Source organism: Camellia sinensis, chromosome 6 (assembly GCF_055761805.1).
Source record: "Camellia sinensis isolate YWXY chromosome 6, ASM5576180v1, whole genome shotgun sequence".
NCBI lineage: Eukaryota > Viridiplantae > Streptophyta > Magnoliopsida > Ericales > Theaceae > Camellia > Camellia sinensis.
Window position 1 is genome coordinate 142,801,224 of NC_138966.1, and position 23,634 is coordinate 142,824,857.

Sequence of the window (23,634 nt, forward strand, 5' to 3'; positions counted from 1 at the left end):
TAGCAAACTCAACTACTTATACATTCTTGTTATGTGCATCTCCTACTAGACATATTGGATGCATATCTCATACCCTTACTCAAGTCAAGCATCAAACAAGAGTACTTCGTAAATTTAGAAGAGTCCATACACCTTTTGAGAATTCATGTACCCCTTCCTAATACCTCTACATACAAACACTGCACATGCTTTTGCAATTCAGTTCCAATCACCCCGAACACAACTGTACCTTGTGACAACCTCTATAAATATGAGGGAGAAAGTCAAAAATCTATAAATATCTTGGTAACGTTTTTATCAAATAGAGTTATAAGTTCTGAGAATTTCATACAGGCCTTTAAAGCTTTGTGTAATTCAGAAATGAAGCCTAAAGGGAAGCATGAAGAGAGAGAGAGAGAGAGAGAGAGAGAGAGAGAGGGAGGGAGGGAGGGATTTTAGCAACAGTGCTATTGCCTCTATCTCTTAATTCTGACTTTGTGCGCAAATAGGAGGGAGGAAGATATTGTCCTAAAATATCTCTAATTAAATCCCAAGCACTTAGAAAATTAAGACAAGTATTAAATTTGCTTTCAATTATTTCTTACGAAAAGCAACAAACAAGACTTAAGAAATGGTATGTGAGAATTCTAGTAGATTCCCCCTCTCTACAAAATTTCTGAGAGAAAATTTTCCACCAGAGATTTATATTCCAGCCAAACAAACATAGTCTTAGAAAATGTAAGCTGGATTCCCAAAAGATTCTCCCTATCCTTCTCCTTCTTGTCAATCAGGAGTAGTCCTTCAATTATTTTCTTTTTTTCTGCATTAACCCTAACCCAACCATTTCACCAACCTTTTTCCCTTTAATTCCAAAACCTATAATCAGTTGGTCTCAAGAGTTTCCAGCAACTAATTCTACATCAACCGATTACTTTTGTGTATACTGAGAAGAACCGGAATTATACCTATGTTACATGGAAATTGACAGATAAAACACAACACCTTTCAAGTCAAACTAGAGTTTGAGAACCTGGATTCATACAAAAAATTCCTATGTTGTTGAATGAAAAGTTTACCAAATTTAAATTCAATTCATCATTATTGGAGTCTACAACATTTGACTTTAGTGTGAGAAATGAAAGATATTATTTCTTACTTGTTTTCTTGAAACTTCACTCTGTTTAATTGCTTCTGTTCATAATCAGATAAAGGTAGTCCCATCAACCACCTGCATAAAACCAAATTGGTAAGTGTTCACTATAAGCTCAAAACTAGATTATCATACTGAACTGTCATAAAACATGACACATTAAATGAACTCCATAAGGAAATGTTATACGTAGATACAGGATAATGCAAAATGCAAAAATCAGCCTTAAATGTAACCCATAAATTCAAAGAAATCCTAAATAATCATTCTACTTGTATGTCTTTAAAAGTAGATTAAATCATGGAGTAACTTAATGTTGTGTTTGAATCATGGATTTGTGGAAGAAAAAATAAATGGAAGGGAAAAGTGTACAAAAATACAATATAATTTGTACAATTTTCCCTTCCCATTGAAAAACAGAGAAGTAGAATTAAGGAAACCAATAAAAACTATAAAATCTACAGTGGTAAAGAAAAATATCTTACAACAGCAGCATCTAGTAAAGAGAACTTTCCAAACTCTGAATAGGACAAAAAGTAGTTGTCAATAAGAAAAAAGATGTGACATGCCCCATAACCAAACAAATTGGAAATTGAATAAGAAATTATTGGAATCTATCAAACAAAACAATGTTCATAAGATGATTTCAACAAAAGGTCAATAACAATGTTCCAAACTTCAAAGCTTTTAAGCATTCATCCATATCCACCACCATGATTTATTATTATAAAGACAAGGAAGACAATATCTGTTCTAACTCACCAGATAGCAGCTAAAGCTCTTACAGCAGAAGAAGAAGAAGAAGAAGAAGATGATGAGTCTGACACTGAATTAGAAAATCAAACTCATGGTTGTATCGTACTCCTCCGACACAGCCAAATAAACTAAAAACACGAGAGTTCGAAGGTAATTTGCAAGCTGAATGAAAGAATTTTTTGAATTCAAAGAGAAAAGGTAAAGGTAGAGGCAATCAAATATTGAAGGAAAAGCCTCTGCATAATGGGAACTGAATTGACATGGGAAAGAAGGAAGGAGGTGAAGATTACTAGTATGGAACAAAATGAAGGACAAGTTAAAAGGAGAATGTCCTGCATAATTCTATAAATTGATGGCAAGAAGCAGTTAAATTGACTTAAAGAAATATATACAAGCACAAACATACATACATACATGCATATAGTTGGGTTTTGAGAACATGTAATCATACAATTTGAAGAAATAAAAATTGGAGGAAAAAAATTTAAGTGTGAATTACACTAATAGTCCCTATAGTTTGGGGCTTGTGTCACTTTGATCCTTGACTTTTTAATTGTGACACATTTGATCCTGAATTTTGAATCTTGTTCCAAATAAGGACAATTGAAGATATCATTAGATTTTTCAAGGGTAAAATCGTCAATTTGATAAGATATAAACTAATTTGACAAAAATAAATGTCAAACAAATATTTTTGAATTTTTAAAAATTATTTCTATCCACTAAAAATAAAATCATTTAAAATTGATAAATCTTTTAGACATTTATTTATTTTTTTACTAAATTAATTTTTATTATCTGTTTGGATGATGATCATGTAAAATTAATTTTTAAAAATTAATCATGTAATTTTTATCAATTTTACATAATTTTATCATTGCTGGATAAAAATAATTTTTAAAAAATTAAAAATATTTTTTTGACATTTATTTTTGCCAAATTAGTTTATATTTTATTAAATTGACAATTTTGCCCTTGAAATTAAACAATATTATCTTTAATTGTCCTTATTTGAAACAAGATTCAAAATTCATGGTCAAATGTGTCACAATTAAAAAATTAGAGACCAAAGTGACACGAGTCCCAAACTATAGGGACTGTTAGTGTGATTTGTCCAAAATTTAAGGGAACTGAAGAGAGAAAGGGGTTTGGTTAGCCTAGGGTTTAACAGTTGAGCGATGAGTTTCACAGTAGGGATGGCAATTTAAACCCGGCCCAACGGGGACTCGATCCCCCGACCCCGATTAAGACGGGTTTTCCTTGAAAATTTTCCTCATAGAGCCGGGGATGGTATTAAAAATTAAATCCCCGATAATTTTCAGGCCGATGACGGTGATAGCTTCTCCAGACCCAGACCCGGCCCCGGCCCGGCCTCGCCCCAAACATCCCCGAATAGTCTTTATTACATAGATATATATATATATATATATATATATATATGTTTAGGTTAGGCTATATCTCAGATTCTCAGATCTCTCTCTTTCACTCTCTGACTCTCCACTCTCTCTCTCAACTCTCTCCGAACTCTTTGTCAACTCTCTCACTGTCTCACTCTCTCTCAACTCTCTCACGATCCTCCATGGCCTCCTCCGTCATGGCCTCCTCTGTCCCCGATCCTCCGCTTCATGGCCTCCTCCGTCGCCTCCTTCGTCACCGACTGTGAGATCTAGATCCAAATCAAAATAAAGTTTTAGAGAGAGAATCCATGACTATTGTTTGTTGATGATTTTTTCAAATTTTTTGATAATTTTTTCAAATCTGTTGTTGATGATTGTTGTTGATGATTTTTTCAGATTTTTTTCCTTTCTTAAATTTTATTTTTTTTTAATTTTTAAAGTTGATGATTGTTAATGATGAATTGAAACATAATGAAAATAGATTTTTTTTTTTTTTGTGTTCTTGTGTTGAATAAAATTTTTATTAAAAAAAAAAAGTCAGGGTTTTTCTGGGGTTGGGAAAACCCGATCCCCGTTAGGGGGCGGGGGAGGTGGTGGTGTCCTCGCCGGGGATCGGGGGCAGGGACGGGGATTTTCCTATCTTCGGGGATCGGGGACGGTGTCATCCCCGGTCCCAGCCTGGCCCATTGCCATTTCTATTTCACAGCTTCGGCTACCTCGATCGCTAAAGCCGAAATCGAAGCGCGGCGAACGAAGTTCGGATCCTCTCCAGTCTCTCTCTCCAGCTCATCCTCCAGGAAACGGCTCAGATAGAGCCACGTCATCTACAAAGAAATAAACGGTTCAGATTTATTTCTTTAAAAAAAAAAAAATACATACTCACTAACACACACTCACTGCACACACACACTCTCAATTCGTCCCTTTCTCTCTCTCCGTCACTGACACACACACTCATCACAATGCGCCCACACTCTCTCTCTCTCTCTGGATCACATTTCTAACAAAAAAAAATTTAAAATCACACTCTCTCTATATCACATTTTTAATAAAAAAAAAAAAACTATTTAATCTTTTTAATTTTATTTTTATAATACATATATATATATATATATAATTTTAATTTTTATAAAATTAATATCATTGAAAATATACTTTTAAAATAAGACTAATATTAAATATATTTAATAAAAATTTAAAATAAATAAATAGTAATTATTATGTTTAGTTATGCTTTCAAATTATTATTTTTAAAATATAAAAATTATATTGATGAAAATAAACACACAAAAATCATATATTTTTAAAATTCTCAAAAATAATCTTCATTCCAAAAAAAATATATGAAAATAATGACTTCTGTGCATAGATGTAAATTTTCTATTTTCTTTAAAACGCATTCAATCTATGCATAGGTATAAATCAAATATAGAATGTTTTTTATTTCCTTTAAAAAAAAATTATATACTCATTTGATTAATAAAATTAAATTAAAAGTCATTATTTTCATATGATTTTTTTTGGAATGAAAATTATTTTTGAGAATTTCAAAAATATATAATTTTTGTGTGTTTATTTCATCAAAATAATTTTTATATTTTAAAAATAATACTTTGAAAGCATAACTAAACATAGTAATTAATTTTTATTTATTTTAAATTTTTATTAAATATATTTAATATCATTTTTATTTTAAAAATATAGTTTCAATGATTTAATTTTAAAAAAATTAAAATTTTATATTAAAAATTATATATATTATGAAAATAAAATAAAAAAGATTAAAATAGTTTTTTATTTTATTTTTTATTAAAAATGTGATAGGGAGAGTGATTTTAATTTTTTTGGTTAGAAATGTGATAGAGAGAGAGAGTGTGTGTGCTGTGATGAGTGTGTGTAGTGAGAAAGGACGGAGAGAGAAAGGGACGGATTGAGAGTGTGTGTGTGCGCCAGTGAGTGTGTATTTTTTTATTTTATTTTTTTAAAGAAACAAATCTAAGCCGTTTATTTCTTTATAGGTGACGTGGCTCAATTTGAGCCATTGCCCGGAAGATGAGCCGGAGAGAGAGGCTAGAGAGGATCCGGACTCCGGGGGACGAAGCCAATACATGGGAGTTTTTTTTTTTTTTTTTTTTTAGACTTCAATTTGGGATTAAATGAACTTCTTCCAACATAAAATGATAATTTTATATACAGTTATATCTAATTATTTATGTATAATTTTTTTTTTAAATCTCGTCAGCCAATATAATTGAACAAAATTTATAATTTTCACAAAATTAAATTTTATTGTAGAAATTAAATAGACAATTTTTAATGAAATTATATTGGTCAATAATTTAAAAGACAAAAATTTCACGCAATTATACTTTATTTTGCACGGTAAAGTCTAACGGTGGGTTTTATTGCTCTTCACAATGAGACTTTGCCGTGGATGAAATTTTTAAATAAATTTTTTTAATATATGTGTGTATAAAGATTAGATTTAACTGTCTAAACAGCTTCTTTTTTTTAAAAAAAAAAAAAAAATTAACATATGATGGTGTGAAAAGACATTCAAATGAAATAAACACATACCAATGATACCTTCAAAGTTGATTTTTAAATTTTTTTGAAAAAATATTAAAAAAAAAATAAAGAGATGATATGACGTAAAAAGATCAAAAAATTCAAAAAAAACTGCCTTTAACTGAGTTGCCAAAACAAGTAACGTATCACCGCCACCACAACCAACATTTACATCATTCAAGGCAGCTCTTTGCTTAGACGATAGGGCCCTATTTGATTGTCTGGATTGAAAATAAAAGTTTGATGACGATATATAATACCTAAGGATAAAGATAGAATATAATATTTTATAGGATATGAGATGAATTTTATATATTGTGGAGTCACTTATATTATGTTTGGTTAAAATAGAATATAGGATGAAATAAGAGAAAAATAATTATTTTTGACCTTTTGATAAAAAAATTTCCCACATCCGACGGTGAGGGATATACAATACCACGGAGGGATTAGTATTGCATATCCCTCTATTTTACCTCATATACTATCCGGACTCCTATATGCGAAGAAACCAAACATGAGATATAAAGAGACAAAAAACATGTGAAACCCACCTCATATTATATCCAGTCTCACCCTCATATCCGTCTCTTATATACTGTAAACAAATAGAGCCTAAGGCTCTTATTTGAGAAGGTCCAATATTTTTTATACCCTCAACCCTCAACGATAATATGTATATATATATAAGTTTAATGATGCAAGCACCCTCTTAATTGTTATCGTATATTAAGAATATTAATTTTAATATCATGTTGACAATTTACTTACGCTATATTTAGTTAAGAAATTTAAAAAAGATTTAAAAAAAGAAAAAATATATATATATAAAACTAAGTAAAACATAAATATACTAGTGTATGCCCGTGCCTAAAGGCACGGTGCAAATAATGATAAAATCAAAATGTAATTAAATATAAAATTGTTGGGTTAAAATATAATTTATTCCATTTGTTGCTAAAAAATTGAAGTCAAAATATAAATCAAGGTCTGATTAATTTTGAAAAATTCTTTTTTTTTTTTTAAACTTGAAAATAAACCTTTCGTAATCAACTATTTAAAGTACGTCAAGTAACTCAATCATAAACATTTTGATTTTATTAACAAACTTTATGACTCTAAAGCATAAACTTCATATCAACACAAAAATTAAAAATAAAAGCATCCTTACCAAGCAAGTCAAAAAAAAAAAAAAAAAAAGAAATTTATAGATACAAAATAAAACGCACAAACCAAAGATATTGTACATTTGTTAACACAATAATCCAAAAAAAATTACACCAAACAATGCACAACCAATGCTTGACAATTACAAAAAAAAAAAATCAAATTAAAATTGAATATCAAACAATGCATGCCAGCCAATGCTCTATAATCTATAAAAAAAATTAAAATTGAAATGCACACCAATCAATACTTTATAATTTAAAAAAAATTAATCTTAAACACCAAGCAATGCACACTTGCTAGTGCTATTGCCACAACTCAACATTGTAATAGTTCTTTGCAAATTATAAACCCAAAACTACATGAGAAAAAATATAGGGGAAAAAAAAAATTAACTTGCCTACATGGTCACATGAGATTTTAAAAAATGTATTCTCAGCACAATCTACACCACATGAAAATAAGAAAAAATCAAGTACAACAACTTACTAATGGTGCAGAGAGACCATATATATTTTGTTCAAACCTTATGTAACACAACAGATATATAAAATCATGGAAACACCTATGTAAGGACTAAATACTACTGTAAATGTTTTGTAAGGTACATCCCTTTTCTAATCACTGATAAATGTGAACGCATACAGGAAAAGATTTCAACTGTTGAAGCAATTATGGATTTAACAATTATAATAGACCTCATCAGTCAGACAATAAGGTATAATAGACCCTAAAAATATATTATATATCTGTACAAAATTCCTTCCACAACATGAGGAGTTTATTCCCAAAACCAACCAACAATACAAAGTTAATGAAATAAAGAACATCTGTAGGTGTGAAATCAATAATCTTCTACACTTTTCAGTGTTTAAATAAACATCTAAAAAATTTTCATATACAAAATTGTAGAAAGCCTACTGTTTTAAGCATTCGCTTTAAGTGAATAAATCTTCCCTCTGTAGAGATGAACCTTGAGAGCAGTCTCAAAATGCAAAGCTCAAAAAATATTGTTTTTCCACTTCCCGTTGGTGCTAAAATGACCATATTTACATCAGATTGGAAACAGGCAGAAACATTCACTCTGCAATGAGTTAAAGTACCTATACAACAAATACAAATGCATAAACAATACCAATTACACCATGTATAGCAACAGAACAATATTTTAGGCATTGTGGGTCAATTCCCTAAAGAAAATTTAGCATCATACATTGTTTGGGAGGCACGGTGTAAAGAAAATTTAGTGTATGCCCGTACCTAAAAGCATGGTGTGAAGAAAACAAATGGGAAAAAGGATACAAATGGGAAAAAGATTAAAAAAAAAAAAAAAAGGTTTGGGAGGCATCCATTGCCACTGGTGGCGACATCATTAGCAGGGAATGAAGGGGATGCGGAGGAGGCACATGTGAGGCGAACAGAGTCGATGATGGCTTAGGGGTGAACAGCAGTGTTGTAGGTGTAGAGAAAGAAGAGAAAGAGTCAATAGAAGATAGAAGAGGTATGGTGAGAAAGAAGAGAGAAATGGAAATAGTGAGAGAGTGAAAAAAATCTCAACGCTTCACTTTTTAGTTGGAATTATCTAAACCATTCTAACCAAATATAAGAGAAATATTTTCAAAATTTGCTACAACTATAAACTGAACTAACTACACAAAAATTACCTAAATGAACATCTATAAATCTAGAAACAATGAATCAAATGTAAAAGTTAAAAAACCGAACTCATCAATAATGAAAAACAAAAAGAGAGTAGTTTTTTGATGTATGTATGGTCGACCATACTATCAAGAGAGTAGTTTTTGGATGTAGAAATGGTAGAGACTATTAAGAAAAAAAATTTATGCTCTATACTAAATAATTTGTCGACCATACATACATTGTATGGAAATAAAATCTGTAGATATTGAATCAAATTTGTCAAGCATACATAAATTATGAAAACAAAATAATTTTGTTTTAGATGATGAAAACAATTTTGTTCAATGATAAAAATATAAAATTTCTGAGTTAAGCTCTCAATTTGGGACCATGAAAGTGGTGGCCCTTTAAACATTATGCAAGCAAGCCATATGACATAATTGTATCTGCATAACAACCAATTATTTGAGATGTTCCTTGAAGGTAACAACACAAAATTACACCCATAGCAGCTCACTTCAGTCATGGTATTAACTGGAAAGGTGTAATTTGATTTGTAGGGTTTACCACTGGTTTCAATTTGATAAAATATGACATAATTGTATATGCCTAATAATCAATTATTTAAGATGTTCCTTCAAGGTCACAACACAAAATTACACCCATAGCAGCTCACTTCAGTCCTGGTATTAACTGGAAAGGCGTAATCTGATTAGTAGGGTTTACCACTGGTTTGAATTTGATAAAATAAGTTAATTAATTTCATCTTGTTTATCGTTAAGAAATGAAGAGTCTATTATAAAATTATGCTTATCACTTATTTTTTTTTAAAACAAATATGATAAAAATCATATAATTACAAACCTTTGCTACTCTGATAAGTTATTAGTGGGTCAGTGGATAATGAGAAAATTCAAAGCAAGCAATTTAACATGAAGTTAGAGGGCCACTATGAAGAGGTTCCCTGATTATTTTCTTTACTGTTTAAGTGGGGAGGGCTGGAAATGCGTGAAATGGTAATGTAAAATGTGACCTTCCATGGGTATCCAAAAATCTCCACATAATTGCTCCACTTCTAAGTTGATGCTCACTTAGCAAGAATTACATTTGGATTAGGCTAATCACACAGACACAAACAGACTTACTTGGAATTCACACTTCGGAATTCAAATAGTTCATGCCTTGTGTGAAGGACTGTTGATGAGCAAACTGCCAATATTTTATGACATGACTGTCTTATACCAGTATACTAATAACTCTACACCAGTATACTAATAACTCTAATAACTCTTAGCTTAGCTTGTTCTTGTTTTTGGCTAATATGTTATCCATGTGTGTGTGTTCTTAGATCTTCCGACTCGTATAGAGACCTAATTATAGAAGTATAATGGTTTGTTGAATCAAAGATGAGAGATTTTCTTCAATTTACATTTTGGACCGTTAGATCTCGGTTGATGCTCAAAGAGCATTTGGGCGGGAAATAAAGACAGCTCAACCATTGAAGTTGAGATGAGACAATTTAAACCATTGGATCAAAATGTATCTCTATGACATTTTATATATTTTCAAAAACCTTCTTCCCTTATTATATAGATTTCTTATTGTATTTTCTCATCTCTAAACACAGTAATTGGGTCTCAAGTGAGAAAATAAGATAACAAATGAGATTACATGTAACATTATCTGCATTCATTCGATTCAAAATCAGGAAGTTCGTTTTTTAGATAGGAAAAATCAAGAAGTTTTGGATACATAAAAACTGATTATAGGATCGGACATAAAATATATATGGAATAAAAAGTGAGCGTGTGATGTAAATTTAAAGTTGATGGAATGTAGATCACACACACTCAAAATAGATGTAGACTATTGATTTTTTTTTTTTTTTTCTATGTGATTTTCTAAAGTAAATCTTCTGGATTTGTAGCATTACTATATATGAAAGACATTTTTTTTTTTTTAAAGTGGGCCTCATTAGCGAATTTTATAAAATTTTATTTCATTAATGCATGTTTTATGCTCTTTTCTGTGTTTGCAACAGAATGGGATGAAAATCAACAACTATATGGGTGAGTTTAGTATTGTCTTTTACTTTGGAAAACAGAAAATAGAAGTTGACTTAGAAAATTTGCTTGCCAACTGTTTTTGAAAATTGAAGTTTTTTGAAAAAAGCTTAGTTGAATTGTTTTCACAAAAGAATGAAAACAATTGGTGTTTTTGAACTACTCATTGTTTTTGTTTCTGAAAACTTGAAAAACAGAAACAACACCCAAAATGACGACCACAATTATGGCTATCTAAAGTGATTCAAATTGATTTTTTTTTTCTTCTTCTTAATCAATCCACCCCAAAAAAAAAAAAAATACAAAAACAAAAACAAAAGAAAAGAAAAGTTGCTTACTCAATTGGCAATAAAGAAGGGGAATTTTGTCCAAACTAAAATCTAACAGTTATCAACACATGCATCTTCCCAAAGCATCAAAATAATTTTGGAATTAATTCCCTTTGGTTTTGTTTTCAAATTTTGTTTTAAAAAAAATGATCTGAAAACTTTGTTTGGCAATTTCTAAAAACACCCGTCTTTTAGAAAAACATTTTCAAAAACTTTTCCAAATTTTCAACAGCTGTTTTCAAACAAAAACGAAAACGATGAGTGTTTCTGAACTCCTCATTATTTTTGTTTTTGAAAAAACAAAAATTTCGAAAACCATACCTCAGCTTGAAGTTTCTGGTTCTGAGATTGGAGAGTATCATTATCAGCCTTGATAGCATCAAACTGTCTCTTAAGAACATTATAGTCTTTCTGTAACTGCTTTGTCTTCCACCTAGCCCTCCTGTTCTGAAACCATATAGCTATTTGTCTTGGTTGCAGCCCAAGAGCCCTTGCCAGCTGCATTTTCAAGAGAGGGGGAAGAAAAAAAAAAAAAAGGAGCCTCAAAGATACAAAGAAGGAAATTACAGAGAAAAGAATGCCAAAAAGGTATGCATACAATATAAAAGAAAAATAAAGTTTTAGTTTCCTGCCTCTTTTCTTTGGAAGGAGCCTTGTTTGCAAGTCTAGCTGTTTGTACAGCAGCATCTGCAGATGCAGCTTCAGGAGTTGCCTGCAGAATCTCACATATAAGCTGTTGGCATTCACTCTATTATACAAAATTAGAAAAATAAGACTCAATGAGAACTAAATCTATGAACCAATATTTTTAATTAAATGGACAATGTTGAAATTCAGAAAATGAAAATTTTTCAATTGGTCGCTAGATTAGCACCAGAAAGCTAATGACAAATACAATGGCAGACACTACCTGCAAAACTGTCAATGAAAAGCCGATACTGTAGCCTCCAGTATCATGAGTTGCATCAGAATCAGGGTTCCAATTTATCTCTGCCATTGACTTTGGTGTGTTCATGTCACTTTGTTGTGAGGATTTTGATTCTAGAAGCTCTCCAACAATAACATGTTTCTCTGAACATTTATATGGTCAAACTTAAATTCAACAAAAGGGAAAAGAATACCCAAAACTAAAGGGAAAGAATACCCGAATATCCGAACAACAGCATCCAAAATCGAATTAAGAAGTTCCTTTGCTACAGCCTGTGCTGTTCCAATGGGAGCCATCACAGGTGAGACAGGGCTGACAGCTAATAGCGTTCCAGCCAATGATATTCCATTCTGTCGCTCTCCAAATAGTAGCTCTGTGAGACACTCATATAACTCAACAAATCAAATTATGTCGCTCTCCAAATAGTAGCTCTGTGAGACACTCATATTCTGTCGCTCTCCAATAGCGTTCCAGCATCCAATGATATTCCAGCCAATTGGCAACTGGTAGCTCTCCAAATGCCCTTTCAAATAATGCGGCCTGACCAATGCCAGCCCTTCAGCAACTAAAGTGCTCTGCATAACCTTTGATCTTGCCAGTGATAATGTCGTGAATTGTGGGACGCAATCTTTGGCTGTTACAAAGGAAAATCAAGGACGTAAAAAGATCATCCTGAGATACAAACTTATATTAAGAACACTATAAAAAATACATGTGAGACACTCATATATAACTCAACAAATCAAGAATATAATACAAAGAAAATTACACATGCAAACTATATTCACAATGGTAGCCAAATCATGTTTTCTATGATTAGTGAAATATGCAACTCACTGCATGTCTGCCAGGAGGTGGGGATGAAGAGGTAAAAACTGCTTCAATATAAACCAAACGATTAAATACCTATTTGCCCCAATCTATCACAGAAGCTGAAATTGAATGACAAAAATAGGAGTTAAAAATATGTTCCACTGATTAAATACCTATTTACCCCAATCTACCACAGAAGCTGTGGGAGTTACACTTACCGATTCAAGAAATTCATTCACGATAGAGAGAGAGTTCGAGGTTTTAGTTATGTATTCAAACAATTAGTAGCAACTAACTTGCGCATTATTCAGGGGAGCAATAATTCAGAAATCATAAAATCAAGATTCCTTACTTTGATGAAGAATCAAGAGAAGTTCCACACATTTGATTTGAGGGAATAATAATTCAATAATCTTGCAACAATGATAATTTATAATAGAAACTCCAAACATAATGAAAAGAATGTTAACTGAACAATCAAAAGAGATCCACACCCAAAAGTGATTTCACTTTATTGCTCTGCAAATGCCCAACAAAATGCCACTCAATGTCCTCAGGAAGCTGCAAAATGTTCAACAATTTCAATATCAAGCATCTTCTTACTCCACACAATCTCAATTCCAAAACAAACTTCTAGAGAGAGAGAGAGAGAGAGAACCTGAGGTGCTTTTTCGATGATCTCTTGGACATAGTTCTCGCCGAAACAGCGATGACCAGAGTCGTAGACTTGGCGGATGAGAGAGATGGGCTTGGTTTTGCTCACTGCAACCACCCTCACATCATCGGCTATGCGGCCTGATCTCTCAGCAGCCTGGCGGACTCGGTGGAGCACCGCTCGCAGAGCCGTCGAGGCCGCACCCTCCACGGCGGTAGCAGCCATCATCACCATTATTTTGATTTCTCTATCTTTTCTGGTGGTTCGGAGTCACTCTCCGACAAATGTGGAATCTCCATCACCCGATAGAGAGAGAGTTCGAGAGCAGCGCCAAAGCATCGAACATTGAAAAAGAAATCGAAACAGAGGGAGAGTGGAGAGATAGAAATCGAGGAAATCTTACCTTGCAAGCCGAGCGATGAGGGAGGGTTGTAAGGGGAGGAGTGAGCAGCGTCAGTATGAAGAGGGAAGAAGAAGATCAGAGAGGGCGAGAGAGGTAAAGAGGAAATGGGGAGAAGACGTGGCTGAGAACAGAGTGGGAGAGAGAGAGAGAGAGACGTGGGTGGGTGGAAGGCTGAGGGAGAGATGTTTAAGCGGGAATCACATTGTCCTTTATCATGATCTGTACCATTAATATATTCTTAGAACTGATCTTGGCCATTGGATCAAAATGTATCTCACATACATTTTGATACATTTTTCAAAAACCTTTGTGTCTTATTATATAGATATATATATATATAATATAAGAATATAAGAAAATTTTAATTTGAAACTCTTTTTCAAGGGTCTCCTCTTGTGAGGAATCCCATTGAGAGGTTGATGAAATTATTGTGAAACTCTTCACCTATTTATAAGAAAAAAACTCTTTCAAAAAAACTCAAGAAATCCATGTGGGATTCAATCAAATGTATTGGAGGGAATATTAAAATTTTGATATCCCTCCAAAATTTTTGCTCTCCTTTCAATCAAATTATTTGAATTAAAATCATATGAAGGGAATATTAAATATTTGATTTCATCTTCCAAAATTGAAATTAATAATATTTTAAAATATACTATTATATTTTTCAGTAAAAAAATATTAGGACAAATATTGAAGATAATTTAATATTTTTAATATTTTTAATTTATAATTTTATTACTTATATTTTTACTTAAATATAATTTTAATATATTTATTACGTCACAATTTGATTCCGGTTCAACATGACCCGTGCACCCGATCCCTTTTCCGATTCGCTCTGCATACACAAAGAACAAACCAAACAACAAACAGAGCATCGTTTGGTCTCCTTCTCATATACCTAATCACTCTCCCTCCCATCAACTGACCATTGCCCATCACTCATTGTCCCTCTCATCGACAGTGATCACCGTCCCTCCCTATGTCTCACCGTCTTTTCGCCACAGTCGGTACACCGTCTCGCCTCCCATCGATTTTGATTCAGGGGTCTCTCTCTCTCTCTCTCTCCATTTCACTCTAGCTCTAGGGTTTTTATTTTGTTTTTGATGCTATAGAATCTTGATTTCTGTGAAATGAGTAAATGTGTTTTGATTTTTGTTCTAGATTTAGGGGTTTTTTTCTATGCAGAGGCTTGATCTGTTCTGTATGTTGTATGATTCGTACTGTATGCTGTATGATTCTTGTAATATTGATTAGAGTAATTCATCTACTTCTAATTTGAGTTTCTTAAGGTGGTCCAATGCGTTCTCACCATTCCAATGTTATGGTTTCTTGTGATATAAAGGTAATTGCCCTGGTTGATATAACTAGATTCGAATCAAATAATATACATGAATGTAGGGAGAGTATATGGGATGAAATATATCACACTAATACATACAAGCATGGTGAGGCAAGTAAACCACATTTGGCATGCTTTTGAGCACTCAGGAACACTTGACACAAAGAAGTAACATATTTTTAGATTAGTATAGGAGCCAAAGGATTGGGTCGGTAAAAGTACTTTTGACCTTTTTAGGTTCTGAAAATTAACAGAAACATAGAATAATAAGTTTACTTTCATTCCCAATTTCAGAATTTGCATAACCTAACCAGAATTTTTATCTATAGGCCATACACCATATTCTGTCCAGATTTAACACACTTTTAGGAAAATGAGCATTTCTCTCAATCTATCCAATAACTTTTACTCAAATAAATTTTGTTGGAAAGAGGACTAAAAATGCTAAGTTTTGACATAAGAGCCAACCTAAGATGATTTTTCTAGAATTTTTTTTTTTAAATACACGAAGTGGACTGTTTTTTGGAAACACTGGGCTAGATTGTTTAAAAAAAATGTTTAGACTATAAAAACGTCTAATTAGGGGCTACCAAAAATGTCACATGCTCTAGACACCTCAAAGATCATCCCCTACATTCAGTTTTGAAAAAGAAGTAAGTTTGATATTTTTCCAAGAGTTGCAGCAGTCATGAAATCAGCAGAAAATACAAGGTTGCATCACTTATTCATACTAACACCTAAATTTACACCCCATTTCCAAGCATACCAACATTTCATACATACACGGGACATGCTAGGAGGTAGATTAAGAAGAGTAAGCAAGATTAGAGAAGAGAAGAGGGGTGTGTAATTTTCCTTGAAGCTAGCTTTCAAGTTCTACTTCCTTACTCTCTCTGTCTCTCTCTGTCTCTCTCTTCTTTCTTTTTTGTTTTTTTAAGTCTCAAACTCTCTACTCCTCTTGCTTCAGCAGCTCACAAACAAGAATGAGGGGCTAAAAGAGGTGAAAATATATACATAATATAGACTGAAGAATTAGAACTATAGGGTTGCATGTTTGTCCCCTCTTTGCAAAAGAAGTGTGGTGTTCTGGTGAGATTCCCACAAGTTACAAGGGAATAAAGGAGCATGGGAGTTACAAGGAACTGATGGAGCATGGATTTGCCACCCCTTCCCCAAAGAATCAAATCAGACACACTTAAGGGATTTATAGCATATATTAAATAATATAATAAATAACTGGTACAAAATTAAATATATATATATATATATATACAAAATAAGTGTAAGGATGCCAAATGAAATTTTGTAACCAAAAATATTTATTATTAGTATATAATTAATGAATGTAGAATTCTATTTTGTGAGAAAGCGAAAATTCAAAGGTTTAACTGAAATAATTACTAGTAATATATTACAAAAATTAGGGTCTCTACAATCTGTGTCTAGTTTAGCCTTTAGTATTGATGGACAGTTGCTTGCATCTAGAAGTTTTGATGGACTTGTTAAAATCTGGGACATAAATTCTGGGAATCTCAGGTGTACGCTTGATGGTCCTAATGGGGCATTGAGGTGAGATTTTATGACTACTCTTAGTGTTTTTTGTCACATAGTTAATGTATGAAGATTGAGTATGAACTATCTGCCTACACAGTGGGTCACGTGGCATCCAAAAGGACATTTGGTCTTGGCTAGTTCGGAGGATTCCACTGTTTGGATGTGGAATGCTGACAAAAGTGCCTATCTTAATCTGTTTTCAGTCATGCTAGTAGTGTGACTTGTGGTGATTTTACACTTGATGGCACTATCCTGCTTTTGGTGACAACAAAATAGAAATTGTATATTTAAGGATTTTCATTCAGAAACTAAATTTTATCTATGCCTGTGTGTTTTACTTCGTGGTAACTTTAGGTAAAACAATTTGTACTGGTTTTAATGATGCAACTTTGAGAATATGGAACCCAAAAAGTGGTGAAAACATCCATGTGGTTAGAGGTATGCACTTGTTTTCTTTTAAAGATTTATGTTCTGTTTTGTCCTGTGCAGGTACTATTTAGCATTCATTTTTTGTGCTAAATTCATAATAGTGTAATTCCATGCTTGATGTGCTGCAACATATCTTTTTGTGGAAATTTGAATGGTCATAGTAGGAAGTGCTTGAAGTTAATAGGGGAAGATGGGCCTTATCCTCCCTAATACCCATGGTCAACACATGATGTTTATAGTTTAAAACTTCCATTTCGTGGGAGAAATCTATTTCCCAACCACTAATTTGAGCACTAAATATTGATAATAATTTTTTTTCTTGGATTTGATTTTAATTGAGTTATGGTTTTACTAAATAAATGTTCTCAAGTACTTAATTGAAGAGACATAGAATTCCCATGTTATCATGTAGGGTCTAAAAGCCATTGATTTGCATAGAAAAATGTTAACGAGATACTATTTATATATTTGAATAGCTAAGGGCCGCTATTAAGAAGAGTACTGCTATTTTTGACAAAGAGAAAGAACATTAGCGATTGTCAAAGCTATCTGGCGGTGTTACTGTTTTCAAGGTAAATATTTATTGAATTTCTACTGTTGCACGTGTTTTAATGACTTCATTGAAAGTCTTATTCCTTCAGGTTAGAAAGGCTAGCAAGGCAGAAGTTGGAGAAAGGAAAGATCGGGTTACAGATGCTTTAAAAGCAACAAGAGCAGCTGTGGAAAAGGGAATTGTTCCAGGCAAGTTTGTCTTTTTCATTTTTGATGGCCAATTACATTTCATTTTTGGAGTAAGATGATCTTAGTTTGGGTTATGATGCTGCCAAGGGTTTGTTTCTCTAGATGCTACTTAATAAGCCTTTCATCCTCATAATTCTGTTATATTGAACTGAACTTTGCCAACCAAAATCTTGAATCATTTGACATAGTGAAATCTTGATGCATTTGTTGCCTGAATTTGATAGAAATTTTCCAGTCCAAAGATTAGCAACCTACTTGATGTGATACTCAGAATTTCTTATATTCTCTATCTTCTTTTTTCCAAGCTTCCAAACAGCATTATGGTCATGTCAAGAAAACTAGTTAGTTGGTCTAAACTTAACAAATCCTAAAGGTTGTTCTTATTATGTTTCTTTCCTTTGTATTTAGATGGCTTGTTTGATTTTTGTAATTTCCTTGCTGAAATCTTCATTGACATTGCCATAAGCATCTAGGTTATAAGTATTGTAATTGAAACTTGTCATGTAGACAGATTTTCATAGCAGTGCTCGTTCTATTTTTTTGCTATTAGTGGATGCAAAACTTATTCCTTGTGAAACAGTATCTATACGCATTCCCCACAACTAGACAACATCTATTTTCAAGGCAAGAAGGAACACCACCTCACAAATTCACATATAGTTTATTTAAGACAAAAAATACACAAATTATGAGAGCATAATATCTCACAAATAAGAACTCCAAACCTAATTAAAATGCATAAACAGCAGTTGCAAATCAAATAACAAATTATGACATGATGTTTGAACTTTATACTAGATTGACCAACTTTGTGAAATGAAAAATTGCAAGGAACCATGGGGTCATTTGTGTTCCTCTCCCAGGACAAGTGAGCTTACTTTATTACTAGTTGAGGACAGAAGCCTTGAAAAGAGTTTTTTTTTTCCCCCACTCACTATATTTAAGCCATAATTGGCTCTTATTTTGGTTTTATGACTTTAAAATATCTGGCCATGCACTAAAGATTTTATTTTGGATTTGTTAATTCTATATATATATATATATCATATCTATATGGTAATCCAAACATTTTATACTAGTAACAATCAAAGTGGTTCTTCCTTTTGTGTTGATGTAGGAGATGAAGAGTCAGTGTGATAAGAAAATGTCTGACTTTATCTTTTCTGCTATAACATTCTCTACAAACAGTAAATTTATTCATATGCTTCTAGCGCTCTCTGAATTAATTTGTGTTTTCATTTTTTAGGTCAGAAATTGCTTGGAAAGATGCAAAATATGATCAAAGAATTCAAGAACTTTGTGCTTCAAGTTTTTTCATTTTTTAATATATGTAATCACAGTTAAAAACTTTTTATTAATTCCTTTGTATATACTTTTAAACATTTAACTTTCATTTATGAAATATATAACGTTATTCCATTCAATATGTGATTGTGATTCAAATGATAGTATATATTGTGAATTACATTCTTCAAGTGCGCGTACAAAAATAATATTGATTATTCTTCAAATACGCCGAACCCTTTTTTTTATCACAAGCATTAACTGTGATGAGAAATACATATAATGTGTAATCTTATCTCGTTATTAATCATACTTAAAATATGTGATCTAAATATTTATTATCACACGCAAAATTTGTGATGGAATCATCTTTTAATGACACTTAAAACGTGTGATTAAAAATGACCACACTCTTAAAGATCACATTTTGACAAAACTTAAAATGTGTGATTAAATAACATACATTACGCATAAAAAGTATGATCTGTTTATAATTTTGTAGTAATGAACCAAAAACTACATGCTTACTTACAAGCATGTTGATTGTCTTGAGGTAGTTGGATATTCAGACTCGGATTTTGCGAGTTGTTAAGATTCTAGAAAATCCACTTTAGGATATGTCTATTTGCTAGCAGGCGGTTTTGTTTCATGGAAGAGCGCCAAAGAGACGATAATTGCATCGTCAACAATGGAAGCAGAGTTTATAGCATGCTTTGAAGCAACATCATTGGCTATTTGGTTAAAGAATTTTATCATAGGGCTTCGAATTGTGGATTCAATTTCTAGGCCATTAAAGGTTTACTGTGATAATTCGGCTGCGGTTTTCTTCTCTAACAACAACAAAAGTGGCAGCCGAAGCAAGCATATTGACATAAAATATCTTGCTGTTCGAGACCATGTTAAGAAACAAAAAGTCAGCATTAAGCATATTAGTACCGATATGATGATTGCAGATCCCATGACCAAAGGTTTTTCTGTAAAGGTGTTTTCAAAACACGTTGAGGGCATGGGATTGATTGGTTAGCTCAATAATTTTTCTAGTTGTTGTTTTTGTTTTGTTTTTTGTTTTATTTTGTCATGACATTTTGATTATTATTAAAGAAAAGCATCATTTTGTGCACCTAAAGTATTTGTGATGCTATGCAGTCCATTGGGACTATTGATCTATAGGGATCATTGGACCCAGAATAACTTATTTGAAGTTATTCATAAAGAATGACACCACATAAAGTTGAGAGTATCATACAATGTAATACATAAAAGGAAATACTCAATTGATAGAGTATAACCACCATGATTCGTGTATTATAACTCTAAGGTTTGGATAGTTTTTTTTAATGGCCATAATTTGTTTGTTAGTTACCTGACAGTCAACGTGTGTTATATGTGCCAAGTGGCAGAATGTAAGAATATCCATAAAGTGGCCCATATGCCATATGCTTGTTTTATTTATATATATTATATATATATTTTTTATTATATATATTTAATCAGTTTAATGGGTAACTAACATATGTCCACTTTCCCATATGGTGGTTTCATGGGAAGTTACAACTTCCCTGATGGTGGGAACTTATAAGGAGTTACACTTAGACATGGGGTCAAACCTATCTATATATATGTCTGTGATAGCCATCAAACACAAACGTTGTTTTGTGAATAGAATAGGCTTGCAACTCTATTCCTTCCACTTTTGCCATATGATTCTGTAAAAGTGTTCTGTGAGTGGGTTTTGTTTATATATTCAAGATTTGATCATTCAATGATGGGTTTTGTTTATATATTCAAGATTTGATCATTCAATGATAAGATTCAAAGGCTTGAACATCATGGCAGTAGGTATTCTTCTTTTTGAATTAAAATTGTTTTAATTCTCACAGTTTCTTCAATCAATTTTGCACTTTAATTTTTTACATTGTATTAATTTAGTTCAATTGTAATATCCGTTAAGAAATTGAATAGAAATTCAGTGTAAAATTGTTCAAGAATAAATCATTTCAAATTCAATATCAACCTTTCAATCACTTTGAGACAATTGAATGAACTATTTTGTTCACTAATTTCAATCTAATATCTGAATCAACACAATTTAAAAAATCAAAGAAAAAATTAATGCAATTGGAACTATAAATCTAAAAAAAAATTAACACCAATCTTGAAAATTTGTAATTTGTCTTCAAAAATTGTGTCAGATCCACCAATCTTGACTATTATTTCCCAATAGTCCTCATAATATTATATAAACCCACAAATCTTGACTTGATGGTCTGAAATATGTTGGTGCATAGATGGCCTTATGGTATTTTAATATTAAAATTATATATATATATATAGTTAAAATTATATAATAATGTAATATGATGAATTGAAAAGATTTGAGTGTGTCATGCAGTGGCGCAACTTTCTAAAATTTATGTTTAGTTATAGGTTAATAAATTATTTCTCACTTTACCCTTTCTAAATTTGAATATATACTCGTATTTTTTTCTTTATTTTTTAAATAGTTCTATAATTTGTACTATTTGAATGTTTATTTTATGATAATAACTTTTATAAAGTCTACCATTAAATGTTTATTTTCTATTCTTTTTTATAATGTTTGTTAATTTATTCTTATTAGTATTTTTTTTTTCCTTCTTCTAAGATGAATATATGTACAAATATGTAAAAAATTACTTGTTGTTTGATGAAATTTCTATTTCTTAATAAATAATTTGTTTTTTTCTTGAGACGATCATCACAGTCTAAGTCAATGTCTTGGTTAAAAATGGGGGTTAAGTTTGTTAGGGTTGAAATAAGACAGGGTGAGAACACTATTGTAAACATAATATTTTATTGTTGCCCCTTCTGAACTAAATTCCTATCTACACCACTGGTGTCATGTGAAAGGTTATGAGTTATAATTAATTTATTATTATATTTACTATGAGACTCTTCATGTTTTGATGAATGTGTATATATATGAGGAAGTGTACATGAAGAATATGAGTGTGTGTGTATATATATTTTATATTGTGTTTATACAGAAATGTTTAGGCAAGCTGTAAAAGTGTTTTTGTGGTGTGTAGAGTTGATGGAGTCAACCTAACTAAAAGTCGGGTTGTTATATCCTGCAGGAGACAAGCTAATTTATTCTACTAGATCAGAGAGTGATAGTTTTTACCAACTTAGTTTGAATCTTCTTAAAGGGAGTGAGATTATCGCGCCTCAGTCCAATTTATTGTATTTTCATATATTTGGAGATATGATATGTAATACATATTTAATATAGTGAACAAGAGGTAATATCCATGAATGTTGGCAAGCCGAATCATGTAAATCGGATATCTTCTCATAATGATAATTTTTACCCATATTTATTTTGACTCTATAATATATTATTTCTTTTGGTAAACACTCCAACAAAATATATTATTGTTACTTGGTCGTTACTCCTTAACAGCATAACACAAGTCAGATATTATGTCTGAATCAGTGCATTTCATAAGTCACCAACTTCTTTTAAAAAAATCAATGTTTCATCAATTGAAGCCAAAGAAAATAATAAACAACAATTACTTCTGCTGCAAACTATGCAAGTATTTAGGAAAACATACTTTATAATGGATTTAAAGTAAACAATAGTAGCAAAATGGTTGCTTTACTCTCTATGCTTGAAAGTATATTTTGTGCATTTTAAGACAAAGTGGTCTTAGACAAAAAGATATTGGGGTCATCATATTAACAAATACACTTAAAATTTAAAATGTATAGATCAGATTCACTCTCATGTACTTAATACCACAACCAAGTATAATTGTATACAATCGATTTAAATTCTAAACAATATTTTGGTATTTTCTTTTAAATTTTAAAGCATTTTGAGGTAAGAATAACAATATTACATACTTTATAAAAAAAAAATAGAAAGGTATCCAAACTTGGGGGTTGTTTGAAAAGTGCTAGATTAGTATATTTTTTGACTTTTTACTAAAAAACGTGAAATATGGATTGGGTTTGAAATGATGTGGTAGAGAAGTGATGTGACTTAAATAAGATGATCGTGACCCAAATAGGATAATGTACTAAAATAGTATGTGCTATTTTAGCACATGCCAAACAACCACTTGAAATATATAAATCATATTCATTTTGAGTACAATACACATCACATCAAATTTTTTGTACTTTTTGAACATTCTCAGAAGATAGAATTTTTCAATGAAAAATGCTTGAGACACCTAATGATGTATCTGATAAGTGTCAAATTTTAATTTATCAAACATTCTATTATGTGAGACTTAACCTTAATGCCACATCAATAGAAGTCATTTAGAAATGAAAAATTAGGAAATGCAATGTGGTTGTTTTCCAATAATGCGAAACGCTTCCAAGTTACCAACAAAGCCATGTATAACCCATAAACTATATTATAAAAAAAAATTAAAAACAA

General features: G+C 31.6%; 1 protein-coding gene and 1 long non-coding RNA gene across 5 annotated transcripts; one reads left to right on the forward strand and one right to left on the reverse strand.

Moving 5' to 3' along the window:
* Window positions 1–7,767: 7,767 nt before the first annotated feature.
* Window positions 7,768–13,993, reverse strand: LOC145788833 (uncharacterized). 3 transcript variants are annotated; one of them, XM_082874945.1, is made up of 7 exons: window positions 13,450–13,993; window positions 13,286–13,352; window positions 12,195–12,612; window positions 11,961–12,121; window positions 11,683–11,798; window positions 11,372–11,548; window positions 7,768–8,120 (listed from the first exon to the last, which is right to left on the reverse strand). In XM_082874945.1, the coding sequence occupies exons 1-3, from the start codon at window positions 13,678–13,680 to the stop codon at window positions 12,380–12,382; spliced, it is 531 nt and encodes a 176-aa protein (XP_082731071.1). In that variant the 5' UTR covers window positions 13,681–13,993; the 3' UTR covers window positions 7,768–8,120; window positions 11,372–11,548; window positions 11,683–11,798; window positions 11,961–12,121; window positions 12,195–12,379. The 3 variants fall into 3 exon arrangements, with proteins under 3 accessions (XP_082731071.1, XP_082731072.1, XP_082731070.1); XM_082874946.1 differs by having other exon boundaries at window positions 7,768–11,548; window positions 11,683–11,762; XM_082874944.1 differs by having other exon boundaries at window positions 7,768–11,548.
* Window positions 13,994–14,706: 713 nt separating this feature from the next.
* Window positions 14,707–19,394, forward strand: LOC145792935 (uncharacterized). 2 transcript variants are annotated; one of them, XR_014333201.1, is made up of 5 exons: window positions 14,707–14,899; window positions 17,103–17,186; window positions 17,654–17,749; window positions 17,819–17,918; window positions 19,165–19,394. It is a non-coding gene; the product is annotated as an uncharacterized LOC145792935 (long non-coding RNA). The 2 variants fall into 2 exon arrangements; XR_014333202.1 differs by having other exon boundaries at window positions 14,707–14,862.
* Window positions 19,395–23,634: the final 4,240 nt, after the last annotated feature.

Coding starts and splice junctions, on each gene's coding strand:
- LOC145788833 (XM_082874946.1), bottom strand. CDS start 13,680: ATGGTGATGATGGCTGCTACCGCCGTGGAGGGTGCGGCCTCGACGGCT. Junction 13,353..13,449: donor TCATCGAAAAAGCACCTCAG/GTTCTCTCTCTC, acceptor AACATTTTGCAG/CTTCCTGAGGACATTGAGTG. Junction 12,613..13,285: donor TAAAGTGAAATCACTTTTGG/GTGTGGATCTCT, acceptor CCTTTGTAACAG/CCAAAGATTGCGTCCCACAA.